Below are 25000 nucleotides of genomic sequence, written 5' to 3'. Positions count from 1 at the left end.
CACAAACACATACACTCACTCACACGTACACATACACCCAGCGTACACGCACATTCTTTCCTGATGCATGCACTACCCTGACACAAGAACTAGACTGATAGCTTTTATTGGCAGGCCATGGGTTTGGGGCAGCAGAGAACACACAACCAGGCCAAGGGATTCCCCAAAGGCTGCGAGTAACTATCACTACCGCTGCCATCTTCTGTCCTACCGTTCACTACCAACAGAACCAATCTCAACACCACTGTGCTCCCTGTACTCCCTTCCCCTTCGCCCACACATAAGAACATAAGAATGAAGAAGACTGCAAGAGACAATAAGGCATACACTAGGCAGCTCCATATCCATCACCACCTGTCATCCCCATCCATAAAGTTGTCTAATCGTTTCTTAAAACAACTGATAGTTTCAGCGCTTACTACATGGTTACTAAGTTTATTCCATTCGTCAACCATCCTATTAGTAAACCAATCCTTGCCTATTTCCTTCTTAAATCTAAATTTGTCCAGTTTATAACCATTACTGCGAGTCCTGCCCTACTGATTTAAATTAATATGATGACCTTGTTTGTATCACCCTTGTTAAAGCCTTTGATTCACTTGAACACCTCTATTGGATCAACCCGCACTCTGCGTCTTTCCAGAGAGTGTAAGTTAAGGTGCCTAAGCCTCTCTTGTTCAACACCTTGTTCAACACAGCCTCAGTGTCCTACCCCCTTTGGTATTGCCTCATTCGTGTAATGATCGGAATCTCCTGTAGTACCTGTACCACAACAGAAAGCACTACTACTACTACTACTACCAACGCCACCACTACAGAAACCACTAACAAGGCTACCATTACCAACAACATTCCTTCCAACACCATCGCTCCTGCTACGAAGACAACCCCTGCCATGGCCTCTTCGCCTCCAAATATACTGTATGTCCTTTCGTGCCTTCCCTTCCCTTCTTCTCTTACCCCCTCCTCCCTTCCTGTCATCCTTCTCTCTCCTTCTCCTCTCAACCGCAACATTTTCCTCTCCTCCTCCCTTCCTATCCATCTGTTTCTCCTCTCACCGCCACTCACTACTCTACCACCCTGCCTTCTCACCATCCTCCTTCCATCTCTTCCTCCTCCTCCTCTCACCCCGTCATCTTTTCCTCGAACCTTCAATTACCCCTCTTTCAACCCCTCGTCGTTTTCCACTTTCTTCTCGTCCTTTTCCAACCCCCTCCATTTCTACAACGACCAGAACAACTTCCACCAACCACCACAAGTCGTTTCAACTTCTCGCCTCTTCAGTCGGGGTCCCTGCTAACCTCGCTCGTCGCTGTCGACGCTCACACGACTGAGGGGCGATGGGACTGAAGACCGACTACGTACGCGTTGTGGCAGCAGGGAGTGGTCTATCTGAGCCGCCAGTGCCTGAAATAGTGCCCGTGTTATCTCTCCACCCACAATAGTGTTATTCCGAACGAACGTCATGTACAGTTACAGTCAAAAGTCTTGCGACAACCTCGTGCTCTCCGTCGTACAAAAATAGCATTCGGTGCTAATCGGTGGGTAAATGTTTCTGTGGAATTCTTGGTTGACGGGAAAATTTCTTGTCTTGAAACATGTACATGTTCAGTTTCACGTGTTGTATTTCTCAAGTCAAGTCCGTATCATCGTTGAAGCTATTTTGATTCAAGTGCATAGGATAAGGGTTCTTAGTAGTAGTAGTAGTTATGTTGTCATTATTATAATACTTATGTTGTTATTATAATAATAGTTATTAATAATAATTATTATTATTATTATTATTATTATTATTATTATTTTCATTTTCGCTAGTCCCTGTTCACATATGTTAACAAGGATTCTTTTCTTTATATAGTTATATATTTACATGTATATTTCGATCAGATGTCTTTATGTAGCGGAACGACCTGTAGTCATGGGGGGACAGTTTTTCTCTTTCTCTCTCTCTCTCCCTTCCTCTCCCTCTCTCTCTCTCTCTCTCTCTCTCTCTCCCCGGTCATTGTGATTAGATTGTCGATGTGTTCTCGAAAAACCGTTGAAAGTTTCCGTCCGTTGGCCGTTGAGCTATAAATATTTAAACCTAAAGAAAGAAAGCGGGATTATAAATAGAAATATTATATTTTTGGTCCAATGGCAGGATTGATTTAACTGAATGAAATCGTCTGGTGGTAGCCAGAATAAAGTCATATAGGGGTGGTGTTTGCGAACGAATTGATCTTTGGCGTCTCCACGAAAGTCGTTTAAGACTTGATCGTTTTTTTCAGTCTTTGGAAAACCTTTCTAAAGCTGTTATTTTCATTTCCTCCCCATCCCCTCCCCCCCCCCTCTCTCTCTCTCTCAATTTATCTATCGGTCCCTTGTCCCCCTGTTTGCGCGCGTCGTGTACATGCGATTCAGCTGTAAATACTTTGAACTTTTAGTTTCCTTTAAATTACGCTAATTTTTTTTATGTGACATAAATCTATGTGAAATTTATAAACTTGCGTAATCATTCTCGAACTATATACATATATAAATGAACATAAACGAAATTGTCTTTCTCTTTGCAGGTACGAGATATGTCTACAATGAGTTTGGTCGACTTCCAGCTCTACTTGATTAACGCTCCACATACCAGAATTTGCACGTGTGTACGTATGTATATGTGTATATATAAATATATTGAGATTGTGTGTGTGTGTGTGTGCTTGTGTGTCTGTTTTGTTTTCAGCCATTTTCGTTATGACGGGGGCACATGTTCCAATCCAGCAGCAAACGTTGACTACGTGGCACCAATAGCCTAGTACATAGGGGCTGAGAGCTCAGGGCGTATGTAGCCCGATCGGTGGGTAATGCTGTGACCTCACAGACACGCGCACGCACATACACACACGCCCACACACATACACAAACACACATACACACAGGCACGCACGCAACTCCTTGCCCACCAGAGTTGGAGTGTCGGCTCGCAGTGGAGCGATATTTTGTTTTTTCAACTCTGGGCGGGAATCAAATACGGATTATTGAATTAGCGATCGAGAACAGCACCACTGCGCCGTCGAACCGTAAGTGTATAAGCATGTGTGTCATACGTCATCTTTTATACAAAATGTGTGTGTGTATATATATATATATATATATATATATATATATATATATATATATACACAGATTTCTATCAACCACAATGCACTTTAATTCTAAGTCATCAGTATCGGGAGATCCGTGGAGGCTAGCATGGAGCAACTGAAACGTGGTACGGCCAAAGACTCGAACTCGGCTAGCACGTGACAAGTTCTGTCGTGACATCTCACCTTGATGGAGCAATCGGTTAAGTCACTACAGCACTTGTCACGTGCTAGCCGGGTTCGAGTCCTTGGCCGTGCCACGTTTCAATTTCTGCATGTTAGCCTCCACGGGTCTCCCGATATTGATGGATTAGAATTAAAGTGCATTGTGGTTGATAAAAATGTATCTCTATTCACTGGGACCCATTCAGTGTTGTACATATATATATATATATATATATATATATATTTATGTATATATATATATACATACATATATATGCTGGAGATCCTAAGATATGCCAAATAACTCGATTGAGCTGGATGTTCAAAACTTGGACGAACTCGAACTCTGGTCTGAACTCGACTAATGAAGTAAGCCTGGTGAGCTTAGTCATCATGCACTTAGGTTACACGACTGCAACATATTATGAAAAACTGGAAAGTGAAAACATGGTGTAATTATCACTAACAACTTGAAACTTTTCTATTTGTTTCTTTATATAATTTTATTTATTTGTTTATTTTTGTGCCCCAGGGAAAGGAAATATGATTCTAGTGCTGATAAAATAATATTTTGTCTTTAAAAGTGTAGACACCATCAACTAATGACATAAATCATAGATCTGTCCACATTTTCAATGTTTTGTAACCGCAAGATACCTGGAATCTCACTAAAGACTAATTGGATAGAGCGGCGAGTCAAGAAATTGACACATCGTTTGAAAGCCACCCAAAATAAGTCAATCCTCCACCTCCACTTACACACAAAATCCTGATATAGTTCAACAGGATTTTTAAAACTATTCGATAACATGAGAATTGAAAATATTTCCACGTTGAATTTTGACCAGACGTGTAACAATAGTTTCTAGTTGGCAGGACGTATGTTGACAAATTTTCTTCGTATAGTCGGTGAATGGAATAACCTCGTATGCAACAGATTCTGTGTCGCTAGTTTATAGTAGTAGGAAGAGAGTAGTCGGTTGTCTCATCAAATTGGAAGCGATGAAGAATATAGGGGTTAAGTTGATGGATGCCCTGTGGCTCAGTCCGGGAACCGAGTGTCATCCACGTGGGGCTGCACCTGCTGATAGAGGTGAAGTGAAGGTGTTGATTTTTGAAGACATACGGACTGCAGGGAGATGGCTCCCATACAGTTAAATAAATAGCATAGCACTATGATGTAATGTCGATACTCTCTCTTCCCCTCTCCCTCTCCCTGTAAGATTGGACGAATTTGATATCTCCCAGGGCAAATTTGGGACAATTTGGTCTTGTCGGTCCCCGACTCCCTTGGCTAAATCGAATCATTTGGACTTGAGTCGGCAGCAGGATCTTAACACTTACTTAAAGCTTTAAGGTGGTTAAAAAAAGGGTGTGGATAAAACACAGTGATACGCTTCTGCACCAGTTGTGAAGATTGATTAAGGAAGTTTTATGACTGTTGAGCGAGTCGTTTACAAAATTTTCGTCTTGGTCGGCCTCATCCGAAGCGGAAACGGTCGACCACTGACACCTCACGCGTTCAATACGGTGGCGGTCACTGTAGAAATTGTGTGCTGGCAAGCACCAGATGATTTCATTGAGTTGATGGGTTTGTTTGAGACTGAGAGGAGAATTCAGTGGACAGAGAACAGTTTATGTTTTGCTTTGCCTCCTCAGGTAAGTAAAATTGTCTCGAATTTATGAGAAAAAGAACACATGTAATTTCAATTACGTCACCGTGTGGACGGTTGCGCGCAATGCGCGGGGTTTGGTATTTGTTACAGAAAACGATTGGATCCCTCCCGGGTGAATTGCCAGATGGGGAGCACCATATTTTGTGGTGGGAAAGACATCGTCAACATTACCTCCCGCGGCAAATTTTACTTCTTTGTTTTTCTTTGTTTGTGGGCAACATTATTTTGGGATGGGTTAGGTTGATTGACTTGAATTTTACGGCAAAGGTGTACGGTGGACTTGATATAGATCCATTAAACTATGGAAAATATTAAAATGACAAATGTAAAATCACCGAACTTTTTATAATTATAATTCTTAAGTAGTAATTTGAGAAGTTGCATGACTTCCCAAAGACATTGTCAGATTTAGTTTAAGAGTGAAATTATGTGCATCCTTTTTGTTACTTTTAACCCTGTTCTTTACAATATTGAAAAATAATTTGAAATATACACATTGAAAGTTGGAATTCTCAGTCATGTTGTGGACCTAATTCTAAGTTGCAAGTAGATTTTACTTGCCAGATTGTAGGAAGTTGCTTATGGGTTTTCGCATAACTTCTAATCTTCAATGAATTTGAAAAATCATTTACTCGGCCACATATGTACAGAGTAACTTAGTCTAGTTAAAAACAGTTGTAGTTTCATGTTTAAATATTTCAACAGGGAGGTATTCGCACGTGACTTTTCATTGGGCATTGCTGACCTTTGACCTTTGGTTATTTTGAAAGGTCAAGGTCATGGTAATTTTTCATTATTTTATTTTATTATTTTTTAGATGGTCACAAATTGAAAATGGGTGTATATAGCTATTCACTGTTATCAACATGTTGGTCGTTACTGCATCACATGACTGACCTTAGTAGAGCAAGTCAGTGATAATCTGGATTAAACGGCAGTCGTCTAGCTTTGTGTGTAACTCCGGTTGTGGTTGGAGTTGATTTAAAGTGGTTAGGAATTATATAAATATATAAAGTAATTTCCACTTGCGCTCTTGTATTTAGACTGTAGAGCATGAGGATTACATTTTTGACTATAAATGTGTAAGAGTGGATGTATAGAGCTTAACAAAATGCTGTACTTTTATATATATATATACATGTATATTTCGCCATTTACATGAATAAAACAGCCTTGAGGTAACCAAAGTGAAGGAGTACGGGAAGGGGTTATTGAAGTAGAATTTAACACGGGTTACGCGTACAAAGGCATTTTACCCATTACACGGGGGGTAGCCAAAAAGAAAGACAGAAACCACCCCCACCCATTCCATCCACTACATACTCCACTCTCCTCCACCCGCCTCCCTCCCTCTCATCTTGGCACCTCCTGGATGACGGGTCATCCCTGCATCATGTCCACTGCCCTGGGTCAGAAGCAGTGTCGCAAGACACAGCACATCCACAGCAAGGCTGCTTCATTAATTCGGCGACCCCCCCCCTCTCCGTCCCCTCATGCAGAAAAGAAGACGGGGAGAAATCTCTTCGGGCTGCGTCAAATTATTTCTCATACATACATCCTCACCCCCCATCCCCCACCCACTCCCCCTCATGCATCACAACATCATCCATGCACAACCTTTCTCCATTCACCCCTATCTTCTGTCCTCTCCCGTCCTTCCTCAACAGACATTCCTCTCTTTCGTACTGCCTCTTTACACCATCCATCCATCTCATCCTAGGACGCCCCTCATATTCACTTCTTCCACCTCAGCCTTCCACTCCTCTTTTTCTAATCTTTCTTCACTCATTCTTTCCATGTGCCCAAACCATCCTAATACTCTTTCATCAACCCTATCTCCTAACTCACTTTCCACCCCTGTTCTCCTCCTCACTTCCTCATTTCTCATTCTATCCAGACTAGTAACCCCTATCATACTTCTCAGACATTTAATCTCAAACACATTCAAACTCCTTTCTTCCTCTCATATGTTGCTTGTTTCTGCCCCATACAGTGCTGTCGGCACACTCACTCCATATAACCTCCTCTTAGCATCCATTCCCAGATTTCTATTTCTCATTACACTTTTTAATCCACCAAGGCATTTACTCGCTTCTCTCAATCTACATTCTACCTCCACCCCCACTCCTCCCTTTCCTGCCACATTTGCACCCAAGTATCTAAACTATCCACTTCCTCCAGTCTCTCTCCCTTAATGCTCACTTCCAGTCTGCTGTCACTTTTTCTCCTCGTACATCTCATCACCTTACTTTTGCCCACATTTATCTTCAGCTTCCTTCTTTCACACACCTTCTCAAACTCTGTCACTAACTTACTTAATCCCTCCTCTGATCCTGCTTCCATTTACTATATTGGCTGTTCAATATACTCCTTCACTACTTACACATTTACAACGCGGAATTTTTTTTTACTTTTTCACGTATTACATAGGGGAAAGGATATATAGCTGACATTAAGAATGTTCAAAAAGGGTACGTGTGGTTTCAGGAAAATGTTAGAAGCTGCTGTTACTGTGGGGGTTGTCACCAAAAGGAATGAGCAACCTTAACAGCGACCAAATGGCTCCCAGGATTGCTGCACGATCGCTGAAAGGAGAGAACGAAATTGACACACAAGAATTCTTGATTTAGGACGAGAGGCACGAAGTCTTGGGAGAGAGAGAGAGAGAGAGAGAGAGAGAGAGAGAGAGAGAGAGAACCACTCTGTACAAGAGCATAAACTTGTAGAATAGCCTAAAAGGAATCCAGTCAGAAACATAAACTCAGGTTTGATTGTTGGAGACAAGGAGATGGGACTCCACGAGCTTTTTTCGTGAAAAGTACACACACACACACACACACACACACACACACACACACACACACACACACACACACACACACACACACATTTGGTGGCGAGGTTGGTAGAGTCCCCGACGGTCACTACGGCGGTCCGGTTTCGAATCCTGCCCAGGGCTGAAATAATTTCAGTGTCGATGCGCTTCGAGTCGTTACTCCAACTCGTGGGCGGGGAGTTGGGTGTGTGTGTGCGTGTAAGGTCACAGCATTACCCATAGATCGGTCATACGAGCTCTGAGTTCTCTTCCAGGAGGGAAATAGCTGACGATCACGAGTCCAGCACGTGATCCAAAGACCAAGGTGAAAACACACACACACACACACAGGTTGATGGTGTAGTGGTACTGCGCTCGACCCCAATCTTTTTGGTCTGAGTTAGTTTAGGTCTGAAAAAAAATCACAACACTGCAAGCTGGCACATTTTGGTAGGCAAGTTGTATTTGTGGCTGTGTAAGGTCACAATATTACCCATAGATCGGACCAGTCATAAGCTGAACTCTCGGGTACAAAAAACAAAAAAGGATTACAAAAGAGGAGCATGCCGACAGGAGACCTTTTGGTCCATAACTAGGTCGGATGCGAAAAAAGAGAGAAATAAACAAGAAAATTGCAACCGCTGCTACAGCGGTCCGAGTTCGAATCCCGCCTAACGCTGAAATAATTTCAGTATCGCTGCGATGCGAGTCGTTACTCCAACTCGTGGGCGGGGAGTTTGTGTGTGTGTGTAAGATCATAGCATTACCCATAGATCGGTCATATATGAGCTCGGAGCTCTCTTCTGGGAGGGTAAAAACTGTCGATCACAAGTCCAACACGTGATCCAAGGCAATGGTGAATCACACACACACACACACACACACGCACACACACGTGTGGTTGTGTTTGTAAGCCTAGAATTCCATGGCCTGGGAAGGGAGGCTAGTCACGCAATCATTTGGTTTTGAAGAACAAAGGCCCTGGGGTTAGCGGTAGTCTGTCAGAATGGAAGTGATAAGGCAGGCGAACGGTCTTGCTTGCAGCCGACTTGTGGAGTGGCCTCCACGAAATGCCTATGTTGGTGCAGTACGCGTCTATTCATACGTTTGTGCATGTATGTGTGCTCCTCTGTTACTGTACTGCTGGAACTACTACTGGCGTTGTTTTACTACTAATACCTTTAATGCTTGTATTGTTTGTGTACATATATAACAAAAGACTTATTCCCTCTTATAAGGGGGAAGCCAGCCAAGGCACCCATGCAACAGCCATTTGTTTCCTCATTAAAAAAGAATCTCTTAGCTCCTTGCAGGAGAAGAGTCCTGCCCCCCCCCCCAACCCGCAGGATCAGAAGGAATGCAGCAAGACACAGCACCTCCACAGCAGGGCTCGACAACCAACGCTGGTTTACCCCCACATCTTCATTTACATGGCAACCCGTTGCACTGTATTTTTGGTGTCGTGTAAAATAAAATACGCGGTAAATATAATTCGCGTTATCTTGTTTTTACAAATGCATTCAGCCCCCGTCAGGGGCTCAGTTCGTCAGCCATCATAACTGTTCTCTACTCACGTACTACCACTACGTCCAACCACACTTCGCTTCGACACTGTGATACCCTTTGGGAAATTGTTGCACCGTCAGCAGAGTTTATTCGGCCGATGTGGGGCTCATCGAACTGAGCGGGTTAAGACGCTCACTGTGAGCCTGGTGTTCGACATACAAAGGCCTTTTCCAATGTTTATTTCGATCACCTACCCCGGGCTCCTTTATTCCTTTAGGCGGCGCCAAGAAGTGAAAGGGGGTAAACCCTACGACCTCGACACTCAAATTAGTTCCTCTTCGCCGTGAAGATGTCTTCTGTCCCCTTTTATTCTGGCTAACGAAGGTCGTTTCAGCGCCTCGTTGGCACTCCTTGGATAAAAAAGGGAATCAAGTTAACCGCTTGCCTAATGTGATCGTTTGTCATGGCACCTACCAGTTTAGTTCAGTGGGTTTCTTAAAGCTAAATAGTCTGTCGGCGAAAACCAAAAATGAAATAATGAGGGACCCTTCAGAGGTGAAAGGTTTCTGTGAAAACTAGAGGAGGTAGGGATGCTTGGTTCACGGACTCTGGTCATTTTATTTCATAACCTCGAGGACACAGAAGTATGGGCAGACCCTCTCTCCGACTGGACAATGGGACGTCAGGTGAAGGTCCGGTTCCTAGTCAGCGGGTGATGGAGGTGGGGGGTTGCATCAGCATAAACTCGCCCCCCTCCCCCTCAACACTCACACAACCTATCTCGCCTCCTATCTGCTTATCGGTATCCTATCCTTTCTTGCCCAACCGCCAAGCATCCCTGCCCTCCTACCTGCCCGCTTGACCACTGATCTTGACTGCCTGAGTAGCTTTCTCTTGTTACGCTGAGTGGACACCCTGACCCCCCTAGACTGTATCAGAATGCTTTGGTATATGCATGTACAATATGTGGGTGTGGGTGTGAGACAGAGTGTATTTCACAATGGATGATTGGTATGTACATGAGTTGATGAAATGAAAGGTTCTATCATACATACCGGGACAGTGTATATGCATGCACAATATGTGTGTGTGTGTGTGTGAGAAAGAGTATTTCACAATGGATGATTGATATGTACATGAGCTGATGAAATGAAAGTTTCTATCATACATACCGGGACAGTGTTTAGAGGAGAGAGGAAAGAAAGATAAGGGCAACCCACTTGAAATTTACAGATGATGCGGTGTTGATGAGAGGCATTCTAAAGAAACTGCAGAAACCAATATATATATATATATATATATATATATATATATATATATATATATATATATATATATATTTATATATAAGAAATATGAGAAAAGTAGATTGAAGGGATAAAAATGAAGTGAGGGTCCTAGTAGTCCATGCGAAGTGACTGGGAGGTTTGGTAGAATCAAGAGCTCTTTAGATATTTAGGAGTGGATGTAGCCACTAAGAGAGATATGGAGAAGAAAATGAAGCATTAGATCCTGAAAGTAAGAAAACTAGGAATTAGTAAAAATGGAGGAGAGGGAGAAAATGAGAGTAGCCCCATAATATTTTTATTATTTTATTTATTCATCAATTATTTCATTTATTTATTTATTTATTGTAGTTGGGCGCGTCATGGAAACAACACATAATTTTTACTAAAGAAAAAAATACTAATAGAGTGAATAAAGAATAATTGAAAGTTGGGGGGCGGAGTAAAATCTAGCAAAAAAAAAATATATATATATATGCACCTAGAAGAAATTATGAAAAGGATTTTGGTGAGGTGGTGTAGTCTTGTAAAGAGAATGGATAGAAACGTGAAGTGTGTTCAGGGGTAAGACTTAGCTAAAGGCGCTTTTTCTGAAGCTGAATAGAATTGGCTGACGTTATCCAAGACAGCATTTTAGTATGCAAGTGCATGCGTGCTTATATATATATATATATATATATATATATATATATATAAATATATATATATATATACATATATATATATATATATATATATATGAGTATATGCAAAATAGACCACTTGGAAAAAGAAACTAATGAAGCAAAGCGCTTTCGTAAGATGTAATATATGAAAGCGCTCTGCTTCGTTAGTTTCTTCTTCCAAGTGGTCTACTTTGCATAAGTGAACACACGTACCCGTGATTCGTTAGTGTTATAAAAATGTTTATATTTTAATATTGTTTCGGGAAGGAACAAATAAAAGTTATCTTAAAGAAAGATACATTCTCAAAGTTGACCATCTCAATAAAGAAAAAGAAAAAATCAGTCAATGGATATTTCATAAACTTACTGTTGATATTACGATTACTATTCTAAAGCAAATATTCCTCTTAAAACATAGATAATTCCTTTTGTAAAACTTAGATAATCCTGTTTCTTATTGCAAAGCTATGATAGACTCAGTCATTATATGATATATTGTTCACAGACCAGTATGATTTAACAATATGTATACACACACACACACACACACACACACACACACACACACACACACACACACACATATATATATATATATATATATATATATATGTGTGTGTGTGTGTGTGTGTGTGTGTGTGTGTGCAAAATAACGACAGAAGGGAAATTTGTAGACAGCAAATACTTTCGTATATTACACCTTCAGGATGTATACGAAAGTACTTACTGTCTTCAAGTTTCCATTCTGTGGTTATTTTGCATTTTCGTATCACGGTGATGTGATTGCTTGCATATATATATATATATATATATATGTATATATATATATATGTATATATATATATATATATATATATATATATATATATATATATATATATATATTATATATATATATATATATATACACACACACAAACACACACACACCTAAACTAAAATTCTAGTAGTTGGGTGTTTTACTAATAATGTTATGTTCTATCTTTTTTTACTTAAAACACTGTTTATACTTCCGTTGATAGACCAGTCATCTTTGGTTTGTGTGGATGTGCCCAGGCAGGGCCTTGTCTTCCTACGTTCTCCTCGTGTTGGTTGGAAAACGATGTAAAATTAGTTTTAGTCTTTAAAAGTGTAGGAATCACCTTTACTTGGCTTGCTCTTGTATAATTCTAGAGGCCAGAAAAACTTGTTGATTCGTGTCTGGCTGCCTCAAGAGTTGGTTCAAAGAATGGTGCGAATTTGTAGATGAAATTACCTTTGATATAAAAACCAAGACTAGTTTAATCGCGTTCGTGTTGTAAAGCACTGGGTTAAAGGATAATTGACCAACAGACAGTTACGAACTTTTACATTTGGATATATCGTTTAACAGTTACGGATATATAACACGTGTGTATTTGTTTACAAAATTTGTGACAAATTCACACGAATATGGAATATATATGTGTTGTATGATAAACCAGTGAAGTCACATTTTCATTCGAATACAGTGGATAAAAACGGCCGGGGAGAGTGGCTGACAATCATGTTTCTGCCCGGAAATTCCCAGGTGGACAAAGCTAGTTGGTGTGTTACTACACACACACACACACACACACACACACACACACACACACACACACACACACACACACACACACACACACATATATATATATATATATATATATATACATATATATATATATATATATACAGCAATGTGTACATTTGGCGTATATGACGTGTCTACCCAAATGAAAGTACATACACGGTTGTATTGTGGATGCTTAGACATGTAAGGAGACGAGGTGTTATAAAGGAACATGGATGGTCGTACGTTGAACAGTCTGACGGGCATGTATGCAGGTATTCCGTATCGAGACCAAATCTATTAATAAATTCATCTGTGTTATGATAACACGCAGGAAACCCGTGTAGGCCTAACGTGTCTATTTTTAGCTGTGGTGACCTTGTCCCTTCTCGTACCTCTGGCACCCGGGCGCGCCGTTGCCACACAAATAATTACTTTTTTTTTTATTGATTACACACGGCGGTGCCGTTGGTTTGCATGTCTTCAGGTATGTGAGAAGGACACTTGCAGCAATCTAGAAGGTTTCATTCGCCTTTGTCCTCGTGCTCTTCGGGAATGCGACTTTTCGTAGGAGGAGCAAGGCACACACGTGTGGTCGGTCTTGAGTGCATGGCGCGATAATTCGTTACCAAACTTCGGAAATGGTGGGTCTCGTTATTATTAACCTCATAGCTGGTCTAAGGTTTTTGTTTTGGACTTGGGTGTTGTGCATAGAGCGGTATTAACTAGCGCGCGATTGCTAGTACATTACTGCTGCACTGGTTCAAGAGGGCTCGCTTAGTCGAGGGCGTCAGCCAAGCCTGTGGGTTCGTTCAGCAGAATGGCGGGAGTTGTATTCACAGGTGGTGTTCGATGACTTTTCCCTGCCAGTCTCTTGCTGCCTTTCGCGTTTATTCTGTCTTCTGCGAATATGTGGCACATTCCGTTTTGTTAGCAATCAGTGCCTCAACTTGATGACTTGGGGCGGTTGAAGGTCAAGGTAGCGCTTTCAATCAATAACGGCGCTGGCTGTCTTGTGCAGAGGCAGACGTGAGCCTCCCCTCCTCCCTCTTCCTCTCCCCCTTCTCCCCACCCTCACTCCCCGCCCCGTAGCGTTCTGTCGGCTCACCCGGGCCTGCGCTGCATGGTTGGAACGAGCTGGTTTGTTGTGTGGGGGGATATAGGAGAGGATAGGGGGACTGTTATGCTTCATGGTTTGGTGGAATGGGAGAAGGGAGGATGTGTTCAGAAAGGAACCTCTGGGTGGAGTGCAAAATATCCTGTTTTCCATCTCATAGTCTGGGATTTGTTTTGCTGCAGTTGTCCTGAGGCAGGCTAAGAGCCTGCCTGGTGTGCTTGTTGGGGGATTGAAGAGGAGTTGGAGGTGGAGGGAGCGACTTGGGTGGCGGTCGGGGTTTGCATTTCAACGGGATGGTACACGCACACACTCACAAACATACACACACGCACACACTTACACACACTCTCTCACACACACATACACAATATTGTGTAGGGACAGGAGATTCGGAATAATGTTATGTGTAGCTCTCTTAGGTTTGTTTACATTGTCCGATCCCATCCCATAATAGCAACTCCGTGGAGGTGAATCCCGTTGCCAGATGTACAACGAGTGCGAAGATCATGTCCCCGCCCGGTCACGCTGGCACAACCCGAGGTGGGGGAGGTGGGGGGACGTGTCTCTGCGGGATTCCCTTGTGTCTTCGGATGTGCTTGGGGCAGGGGCGTGTCTCTGTATGAGGAGGAAGACAAAGAGGAGAACGCATATTACTGATTTACTGGGCCTCGAAACCTGGAGGATTTTTCTACGGCTTTGCCTAAAGGGTAGGAGGGTTGGGGGTGGAGGGGGGTAGAGCCGAAACCGTGGCACCGCTGCAAAGAGCCTTGGCAGAACCCGTGCTGCCATTGGTCGACGTCAGGATGCGGTTATTTCCTGGAACACATCGTAATTATCCTTTATTTTCTCAGTGGGTGTGGTATCCGCCCACTCCCTAGGCGTAGATCAGACGGCACAAGAGAATGGTAAACTTCCTTTACGAAGTGGGCAGAGAACGTAATATCTAACGGATGGGCGGGAAAAATAAGCGCGGGATGAGCATCTGGTGGTTGTTGGCAATATAAGATGAGTGCGTAAAGGCGGTAAGGTGGCGGATGCAAGTGGGGAGGGAGAGGGGGTTGGGAGAACGGGGATGTATCATACATGTGAGCAGTGAGCCCCTCCTCCGCCAGTGTCCGGCGGCACGGCAAAGCAGAGCCCCTAGCGATCACGGGACCCCGAGGCCAGATTTGATCTAGTCCTGTAGGCACAAGCGTAACTGACCTACTAAACAAATTGTTCGTTGCACCTGTGCTTGATATTAAATCCATCCCCCCGGTGTATTGTTATGTGAAGTTTCCCTTCTGCAAGGCGACCTCTCCCACTAAATACACGCACGCACGCGCGCTTACACACTTGCACGCGCGAGTGCACACACACACACACACACACACACACACACACCACGGTTCTATCTCAGTACTGATTCTGAGAGGAAGGTGCCTGACGAAGTGTGGAGAAGATCGGTGCCTTGGTGGTTGTAGTCGAGGGTGGCAGTGGTGGTGGCGGTGGAGGAAGTGGATGGTGTCAGTGTCTGTTCGCCGTGTGTGTATGTGTGTCTGTAGCCTTCATCTCAAGCTACTATCACCGCCTCGTGTGTCAAACGATAGAAGTGCGAAATGTAAAACAAAAACCCCCACGATTCGGAGAGAAACCACGTCTGTAAACACAGATCTGGAGAGAGGCCGAGCGAGTGTCGCACGACACAGTGGAATGTGAACTCCGGTTGCACTTGTAGAGGTACGTAACGTCGTCTTAAGTACAGACGTTTCTTGATAGTATTATCATCATTATTATTTTAATTATTATTATCATTTTTAGTATGGCTACTATTATTTTATTAATCTTATGCTATTTCATTCTTATTGTGTTTGCAAGGCCAAACAAGGAATATTTTACAATGACAGGGACTTTATTTTTACAAAGCTCTGTACTGATCCCTCGTGAATTAAAATGTAAATTCTTGCCAGGCTATGAAACTAAGTAGTCTGGCATTCACTTTTGAGTTGTACAAAATCTACCACTGAGGTTAGGTCAACATCTAGTACTGCTGGAAGATTTTATCTTGTCTTACCCCGATCAACCGGATCAAAGTCGACTGAATGAAATTCTCTTGGTAGTAGAGAATGCAAAAACCAGTGAAACGTATCACCGAGACAAAATCTATATGTTGAACATATGCTTTAGTCTGACACATTCAGTTCTTCAGTGGTGCTCGGTGGACCATTTTAAGCTGAATGAATTCATATGTCTTCTAACAAAAACTGTATGTAGGGTTTAAAGGTGAACAAACTATATTAAGTTAGATCCAGGGTTCCTCTTAAGCTGATTAAGATCGTCTGCTGTAGGTTAGAATAGAGCCTTGGTAGGTGACACAGTGTTGTTCTCCGCCGAATAAAAATATTTTGACGTACCTAAGAAGGAACCAAGCACACCGGCAGGTTTCTGAAAGGGACTACAGACCCGTGGAGGTTGTCGACGACGACTTTGCCTGTTCGACAAATACACGTCATATCGACTAAAGCACGTTATTCTAAGTTTGATATTTTAGACACTGTGCATGATATATGTATATATATGTATATGTATTTTTTCCTCAAAGTTAAATAAAATCGTCTTATTTTGGCCATAACAAAATTATAGTAATGTGATTAATGGGTCAGTGTAGCAAAGTTCACGATTGTATGTGAGTGTTAATGTGGACCATAAAAAAAATGGCATGTACATCCTCAACTGTATCTTGGTGGCGAGTTCGCACATGGAACTCATTTAAGCCTGAGGGTTGGGTTGAATTGGGTTTACTGGCAATAAAATATACAGATATAAAAATGCAATGTATAGAATTGCGAGGATAACATAATAAAGCATATTAAACTTATTTCTATTGTGGTCCTCTTAACATTGAATCAGTTTGCGACGCGTTTAACTCCGTTATGAGGAAGGTTACTTCATGAATGAAATTGTTTGTTGTTATCCAAAATTAACTCTGAAGTTAGTGGTCGTGAAGTTACCCTTAACGCTTGGGAAGGCGGAGGAATACTCGTGTGAAGTAAGGACATCTGCACTGACAAGAATATTTACAAGATTCAAATCGTGTCTACAAAGCATCCACGCGCTGATCATAACGCTTTCGACAGTTGCCCAATGTTAAAAACTTGTGTCAGTCTGTAGGAATGGAAATGTAGGAAGTATTAAGACATAGGGTCACTTGTTATATATGTAGTTGTGGGGTCAATACTTGACGAATGTGTTTGTGGTGGAATTTAGGGTTATGGTGGAGGAGTGGATCGAGACCTAGTGCAGGCCAGAGGAAATGAAATCACCCTGCGTTTGTCAGAATAGAATATTTAAAGTGTGTCACCATATTGGAAGAATCGAAGAGCAGGGAAGGAATTAATGGCGTCAACTTAGTGACGTACAGTGACAAGGTATGGCGTCAGGGTGGCAGTTATTTGTTTACGTTAAAAACGGGGGATTTTTTAGTTAAAGAGAGATTTGGGCTACAGGCGTTTTGACTACTGTGACGTCACGAACGCTTGTAGGAATTTTTTTTCCAACACGGATTTATTTTGTAAAGATGTTGGGGACGATGTACGTGAATTAAAGTGGTTAATCAATATTTGTCTATTGCTAACTAGATCCACAAGTATTCATTTCTATGCATTGTATTGTTTGTATTGAGGCCGTCGCTCGCTGTTATCAAGAGTGATATTGTTTAAAAATAAAGAAAAAATAATTCTCCTTTTCTAGAAATAATTAGTCCAGCGTTATTCAAAATCAAATATTTAAGTAACGCCATCGTAGTTAGCAAAGGAGTTACTGATTCATACCAATCAAGATGGTGTTCATGGTTTACAAACACACTTGGTAGTTGGCGCTAACCGAAGTCCAGCGTCGCATCGAAACGTGCGTATCCCGTAGACTATGGAAACTACAAAATGTCCTAAAATTCGTTAATTATGCATTTATTTATTTATTTTCTGTCATGCCCCCAATTAGTATATTTTTTGTCTCCATGCATTTCTCAGGAACCCTCTACGAATTGTTCTTAACACACACACAACCTCGTGGTGCAGTGGTTAGAGTTCTCGCCTGCCGGCGGTCCGGGTTCGAATCCCGCCCAGGGCTGAAATAATTTCAGTATCGCTCCAATGTGGGGTGTTACTCCAACTCTCATGGGCGTGGAGTTGTGTGTGTGTGTGCGTGTAAGGTCACAGTATTACCCATAGATCGGTCATACGAGCTCTGAGCCCTCATCCGGGAGGATAATAACTGTCGGTCACGAATCCAACACGTGATCCATGAACATGGTGAATCACACACACAAACTCCTGGAATAGTGTCCAGAGTGGTATCACCCAAATTGGAAGCACTCACAAACTGATGATGGTAATTGAAAAATACAGGACACTCCGAGCACGGCTCCTATCTTGTGTATTCCAGTTAGATAAACAAACACACACACACACACACACACACACACACACACACACACACACACACACACACACACACACACACACGCAATCGTTTTGAGATGAAATAGGGAAAGTTTGAAACTTGTTTGTATTAATTTATTGTTCAGCTCCATATGTATTAAGGTAAATGTCTTACTAACCCACCCCACCCACCCACTACCTTCCCCCTGGGCTCGCGCGCTCCGTAGACTATGGGACACTGTTCAGGAGTGTCCCCCTCACCTGACACGAATGACGTCACTTGTGACCTCTTAGCAGCCTGAACGTCGAGCCCAATTGACCTTATTGCCACTGAATCCACCCCCTCCCCAGTTTCGGTTAAATCGTCGGATGGTATCCAGGATAGAATATCTGAAGTGTGAGACACCCCGAGATGTATTTAAAAGGTTACTTCGCCTTGTTTATTTGTTTCATCGTGGGGGCCCAGGATGGGTACAAATTGCATATGTCGTAAGATGTGATCATGCAACGTCCAATAAAATTCTGACGCTAGACACAATAAAATCTTTGAAGTGTGACGAATGAGTCACAATTATTTATCAGAAGTTTATACCAATATCATGTGTAGCACATGTTTGGAAGATACAAGGTTGGACAGTAGCGTGACAGTGTTTTTCTTAAACTTTACATCTGATAAGTGGACCTCAATGGAATTTGTTTTATTCCCAACAAAGAATTATTCTTTTACTTTTCCCATCCCCAGCTCAATAAATTCTGGTGGACAGTTTACTTAGATAAGATCGTAAAAGAGTGACATTGTAGCAAAGGGGAGGACACAAGTGGAAATGTTTGAGGTTACCAGCTCACATACTTGTAAGGGAGTGTCGTAGATCCTCGATCTAACAAAGCACATTCCTGGATATTGAGAAATCACAATGAAGGGAGAGAAGGGGCAAGTGGTCATGTTTGGGGGGGAAAAGTCACTGAACCGTGGACCTCGCTCTTAATTGAATTAAATAGTGTGGCGTTAACTTGGACGAAGAAAGAGTATAGGGTGTTGCCTTAAGGAGGTGGCGGGGATGTTGGGCGATTCGCTGTACAGTTCTTGTTTTGCAGGACACGTTGGCAACTGGACGCACACACACACACACACACACACACACACACACACACACACATATATATATATATATATAGATAGATAGATAGATAGATAGATATAAACCACAATACACTTTAATTCTAAGCCATCAACATCGGAAGAACCGTGGAGGCACATGCAGAAATTGAAATATATCTAGTCACTGGGACCCATTCAGTGTTGTACATATATATATATATATATATATATATATATATATATAAATCTGTGTGTGTGTGTGTGCATCATTTCATGCGTGTCATAGTGTAATAATAAATCGTATTTCTGCAGATACAGGAGCTTGATTATTTTTGTATTTTACACATTTGCTCGGTCATTAATGAATTAACCTATGTCTTGACACTGGGACCACTATGGACAGTTCACTCTTGACATAGATTCGGTCTGAGTAGAGGGAGTGTTTAGAAATTGATGAACATCACGGTAAACGGTGGGTCGAGGTCATGACCTACCTAAAAGTAATTCTGTCGTTTGCTAAGTCAGGAACTGTCGGCCCGGCGATGAAAATAGTTCCTGATTCCTTTCAGTCAATGAGCCGTTGACTCGTGTCAAGACAGTCGTGAGAATATTGAAATAAAAAGAAAAAAAAATGTGTGTATTTGTGTGAATTAAAATTTAGGTAGTGTACAAGAAAGGAACAAATCTCATGGAACCAGACTCTTCCTAGCTTAAAATTCATTGATGGTTCCAGTTTAACTTATTACCTTATTTCCAGTAATCGTGTTTAGATTTGAGTTCTTGTATTGTTCCAACTTTGGCTCTATCCCCGTCTAAGCTGTTGTATTTATTCATCTGTATGAAAAGCTGTATTTCATGACAGCTTCACATTACATTTAGTATTTCTCTATTTGTCCTCTCGACGTCTTAAAAGGCCTACTATTTCTAATCAAGTGTGTGTGTGTGTGAATTACCATAATCTTCGGTCGTGTGATACATTCGTGATGGATGCTTCTTGGATGAAAACTTGGTTTTAAAATATGTGGCAAATGTTCTATCGTTACACACACGTCACAGACACACCCTTGCTCAGGGGAGACAGCAACCACTTGCAAAGCCTCCGTGTATTGACTAGAACGCAATCTCGGAACCCACGTGAGAAGTCATGATGCCAATGTGCCAACTATCCGTGCGTGTATGTGTGTATGTATATATAAGACGTAAGGTTCATGGACATTAATTTGAAACCCGGGATTAATAACAACGTGGTAATTGGCTTAGTTGTAAAACTTCATTACGCATAAAATTTTCTTATTTCGTGTGACGGTCATGTGTCACGCTAACGTTGCATGCCGTTTCATAGCGTTCTTTCCCGATAAAATGACATGAGACGACGCAAAAGGGTTTTGTTTCGTGCAAACATAGACAGTGTCTTCGAATTTTTGAAAGTAGTGTAACCCAGTTGCTTCTTTGGACCCTGTGGACAGAAGGTCAACAAAGAATCAATGTTCCCTCTCTCTCTCTCTCTCTCTCTCTCTCTCTCTCTCTCTCTCTCTCTCTCTCTCTCTCTCTCTCTCTCTCTCTCTCTCTCTCTCTCTCTCACTTTAAAAGGTAAATTGGTAACCCAACCCGACTTAAACTCTTTTCCGTGGGGATGTCAACTAAAGGGTTAGTTCAACACAGGCTTAATCCTCAGTGGGCTAAGCTTCATCCTCTCTACCCCCACCAAGTAAAATAAAATAGGTAACGGCCTCTCTCACTCAGCATCAACCTCGTGGCCCCACTTCAGGGTCGACTCTTCGACCAAATTCTCTCGCCCTCTCCCCACCCTATGTCTGTCTACCTTTGCCCACCTCTGCCCTCACCCACCTCCTCCGCGTCTTAAAGGTCGTTTGTTGTTCAACCTTCCCGATGCATAACAGGTTCGACAATGAATTGAACGTCTTCCTTCCCTTCCCCCCCTTCACATTCCCCCCTCCCCACAAAAAGTCCCCCTGCCATGCCCCCCCCCCCAGCAACGTATGATGGAAATCCATTGCTACCTTTTGTAAATAGATGAATAAGATAAACTGGCGGCGGCATAAACAGAGGCATAAGTATTAATTGGTGCGTCAAGTGTGTACCCAATCAGTGCTGTAGCGTACCATGCACACACACACACACACACACACACACACACACACACACACACACACACACACACACACACACACACACACACACAAAGGTTAAAGCATTACACATAGATCGGTCATACGAGCTCTGAGCTCTTTTCCGTGAGGGAAATAGCTGTCGATCACGAGTCCAACACGTGATCCAAAGATTAAGGTGAATCATACACACACACACACACAAACATATATATATATATGTGTGTGTGTGTGTGTGTGTGTGTGTAAGCCAGGTAGTTTCATTCAGCACAGATGTGGAGGAATTAAATTGTCTGGGTAATGACAATGTAGTCTGTATTGTGCATCGAAATGTCGGACATCTTAAACCTCAATTAATCGCCCCCTTGATTGGGCAGTGATAATGATAATTGACGATACACTATTGGTGATAAAAATTAAACAAATAAATTTTATAGGCATAGTATGTTGATTTTATAACAGTGACACTAGTAATGGTTAAGATAAGTTAAAGAATAAATAAGATAAGTTAAAGAATAGATAAATAATTATAATCACCCACAACGGCAACCATGGAATTCCCCCAATGCTCAGCGCAAGTTAAGCTACATATCTAAATTTATATATCCCGTGACGGCCCCTCCCCCCTTCCCAACTCCTAACCTTCCTATCGCATGACCTTTGCTCGAGCCTTCCCCTCCTTTTCCTGTTGATGGTAGTCACAGGGAGGGCGACCATCGTGGCATCAACCGAGCCCTGCACCTCCTGACCTCCGCGAGGAGAACAGATGAATCATTGTGACACCACGGGGCGCAAGAAAATGAAAAGAATATCTTCGATATTAATTATTGATATTATTGTTGTCGTTATTTTTTATTTCTGTTATTGTTATTATTGTCATTATTATTTTCAATGTCTAAATCCAGATGTTTAAATCTGACATGGCTGTTCATTGGTGCGTGTATAAGTTACTGTCACTGTAATCTCATAAACTCGTTTATAATCCATTTTTATCCAGTTGAGGAGGGAAGTCTGAATAAGATTAAGGGTTTGATCGACCATGACCCGTTTGAGGCTGCATACAATCGCTTGTCCTTAGGAGGATCAAGTTGTATAAACAACAGTCAAACGAAAAAGTTCGTAAGGGTACATATATATTCGATACCCAGCCTTTCTGGACGACGGCTATGTGTATGTCGCAATGTTGAGGATGTAGTGGACGCCTCTATCTAACGTAGGATTGGGTAACGGCTGTAATATTAGTCCAACGACTTTATCCTATTATACGACATGACGTCATTTGGATGAATCAACGGACAGGAAGTGTTGGTGCCAACAAGAACATCATAAGTTGGTGGCAAGTCATATGTGAGCTGGGTAACTTGGGACAATTTCATTCAGTTGACAGAAGAACGTATGAATTAAAATTGTAGTTGTCATTCTTTGGTATGTAGTAGAATTTCATTCCCATCAAAATATTTGGTGTCGTTGAGGCTACCTCAGTTTGATTCTCTTTCCTTCTTTCCCTCACACCAACATACATCATCTACAAACGTTATGTTATTTATCGTCCTTGTTCTATTGCTCTTCCTCAATATCACTGTCCTGTTGTCGTTTCCTTCACTTTTGCACAACGCCATTAATGCATACATTAACCTTGATCATGTTTCGCATGTACACACACACACACACGCACGCACATATACGCGTGTGTTGTGGATTGTATTAGTGGATTAGGTGTGCGTGTATGGAATATGTAAGCACATATGTTTTTGTATACAGATGTACAGACAACTTTCGTTATGGAGTTATACAACACAAATCAAGAATAGTTTGGAAATAAGGTGATCATAATCTTCGTGATCGTGTCTGTCATATACACACACACCTCCTTTGAAGAAATGGTATACAATATTGGGAGAATAGAAAAAAATATATATATTATCTTTGTACCAACCTCCCCTCCTCCCTCTATTTCTCTTGTTCGTGTTTGTACAATACAGACTAAATAATGAAGAAACGCGTATTTGAGTAACAGTTCAGGAATATTGATTGGAATACTAATAGCATAATTATGGTGAATAATTTACATCCTTTAGGAGAAGAATGACCCCCATGTTAAGGAATTAGTGATGAAGAGATCATCTTAACGCTCTTTGTGCACTGTCGTTATCCGGAAAAATATGGAAAACCACCGGCGATGACGTCAAGTCGTGGGCTTTACGGCGAATACAAGTGTTATGGATGATAACTAACGGGCAAGAGATCATTGTTGCTGTATAACCGAAACAAGTGAGAATGTAGTTTTATTATATCTATGTATTCGTTTATTTCTGCCAGTGACTACCACTTGCCCTGAATAACTTAGTGGTTGGAAGAATCAAGGCAGTTGTAAAGTTAACCCAGCGACCATTTGCACTGTTCAGGGTGATTAAAGGTGGCGTCACATTAGGCTAGCATGCTACTTGCTTTTGCTATTTCGTTTGAGTAGAAATAACTTCGGTTACAATATTCTAGACTTCTGTAAGAACATCTCAACAATATGTCAAACATTCGTATAAATTTAACTTGATCTTAATTCGTCATTCATCTTCTCACTGAATGACGCAAGAGTAATTTGACATGTGGAAATTTGATAAACAAAAGATCGTCACCGATATCGTTTCTACCCAAACGAGGTCGTAAAAGCAAGTAGCGTGCTAGCGAAAATTGCCTAGTGTGTGGAAGCTGCCTTGGCTTATTCTGGCGAATGTCTGAATGTACATACAAACTTCATCCACCCTCGAAACTGATTTAAGTCATCTGGAGACAGTCAGATCAAAGGAGTTTTGAACTATTTTATCCATTCACTGTGGCGACGCTTTCTGAAATTTATTTCGGCTGTCGACAGGTGATTTTATTCAATCGAGGAAGCATGATCTAACTGTTAGAGGGTTGAATTATTCCTTTGCACTCTTGATGCATGAATCGTGATCACAATCTCGCTGTTTATCGACATTTGACATCATGATTCGACGTATGACGTCATTAGTCTGCCACGTGACCAAGCATAGCGTTCATTGGTTTTGAATGGAATGAATGAGGATAAATTGCAGATTGAGAAACGTTGCGGGTTTGAAGGAGTGGGTGGGGTGGGGTGGGGGGGATGCACGGCGTCCAGAACAATTTCCTTCTCCTCCCCCTCTCCCTTCTTCCGACCTGCAGCTCAGTGATACTCGATGTATTTCTTCCTGGTTGAAGCCTATTTTATTCATTTGAACTGGAAGGGGAAATCAGATTCCGAACAAAAAAGGTCGTCGTTCGAATGGAGAGATTAATTTTGATTCTATGTGTATGTATATGTAAAAGAAACGGTGCATTGTCGTATTAGAAAAATGTGACAAGGATATACCCAAATGGTAACTCGTTACATCCTCGGCAAAGGAAAAAGAAAAAGAGAGAAAAAAAAGATGATAGTGA

General features: G+C 41.8%; 1 protein-coding gene across 19 annotated transcripts in view; it reads left to right on the top strand.

Annotated features, from left to right (window-relative positions):
- Positions 1–25000, top strand: part of LOC143029778 (histone deacetylase 9-like) — a 454521-nt gene that overhangs the window by 179335 nt on the left and 250186 nt on the right. For 2 of the 19 annotated variants that reach the window (XM_076192724.1, XM_076192722.1), the window contains exon 1: positions 2556–2633. The exons of 16 other annotated variants lie outside the window; for them this stretch is intronic. In XM_076192724.1, coding sequence (XP_076048839.1) covers positions 2562–2633 — 72 coding nt within the window. In that variant the 5' untranslated portion in view covers positions 2556–2561. Of the gene's footprint in view, positions 1–2555; positions 2634–15020; positions 15636–25000 lie in introns of those variants that run through there. One more of the 19 variants, XM_076192730.1, reaches the window with a different exon arrangement.

The sequence above is a fragment of the Oratosquilla oratoria genome, chromosome 11, assembly GCF_046742065.1.
Source record: "Oratosquilla oratoria isolate Oo_2021 chromosome 11, ASM4674206v1, whole genome shotgun sequence".
In the NCBI taxonomy this organism is placed as follows: domain Eukaryota; kingdom Metazoa; phylum Arthropoda; class Malacostraca; order Stomatopoda; family Squillidae; genus Oratosquilla; species Oratosquilla oratoria.
The sequence above is the reverse complement of the archived record's forward strand: the minus strand, read 5'-3'. Positions and strand labels throughout refer to the sequence as shown.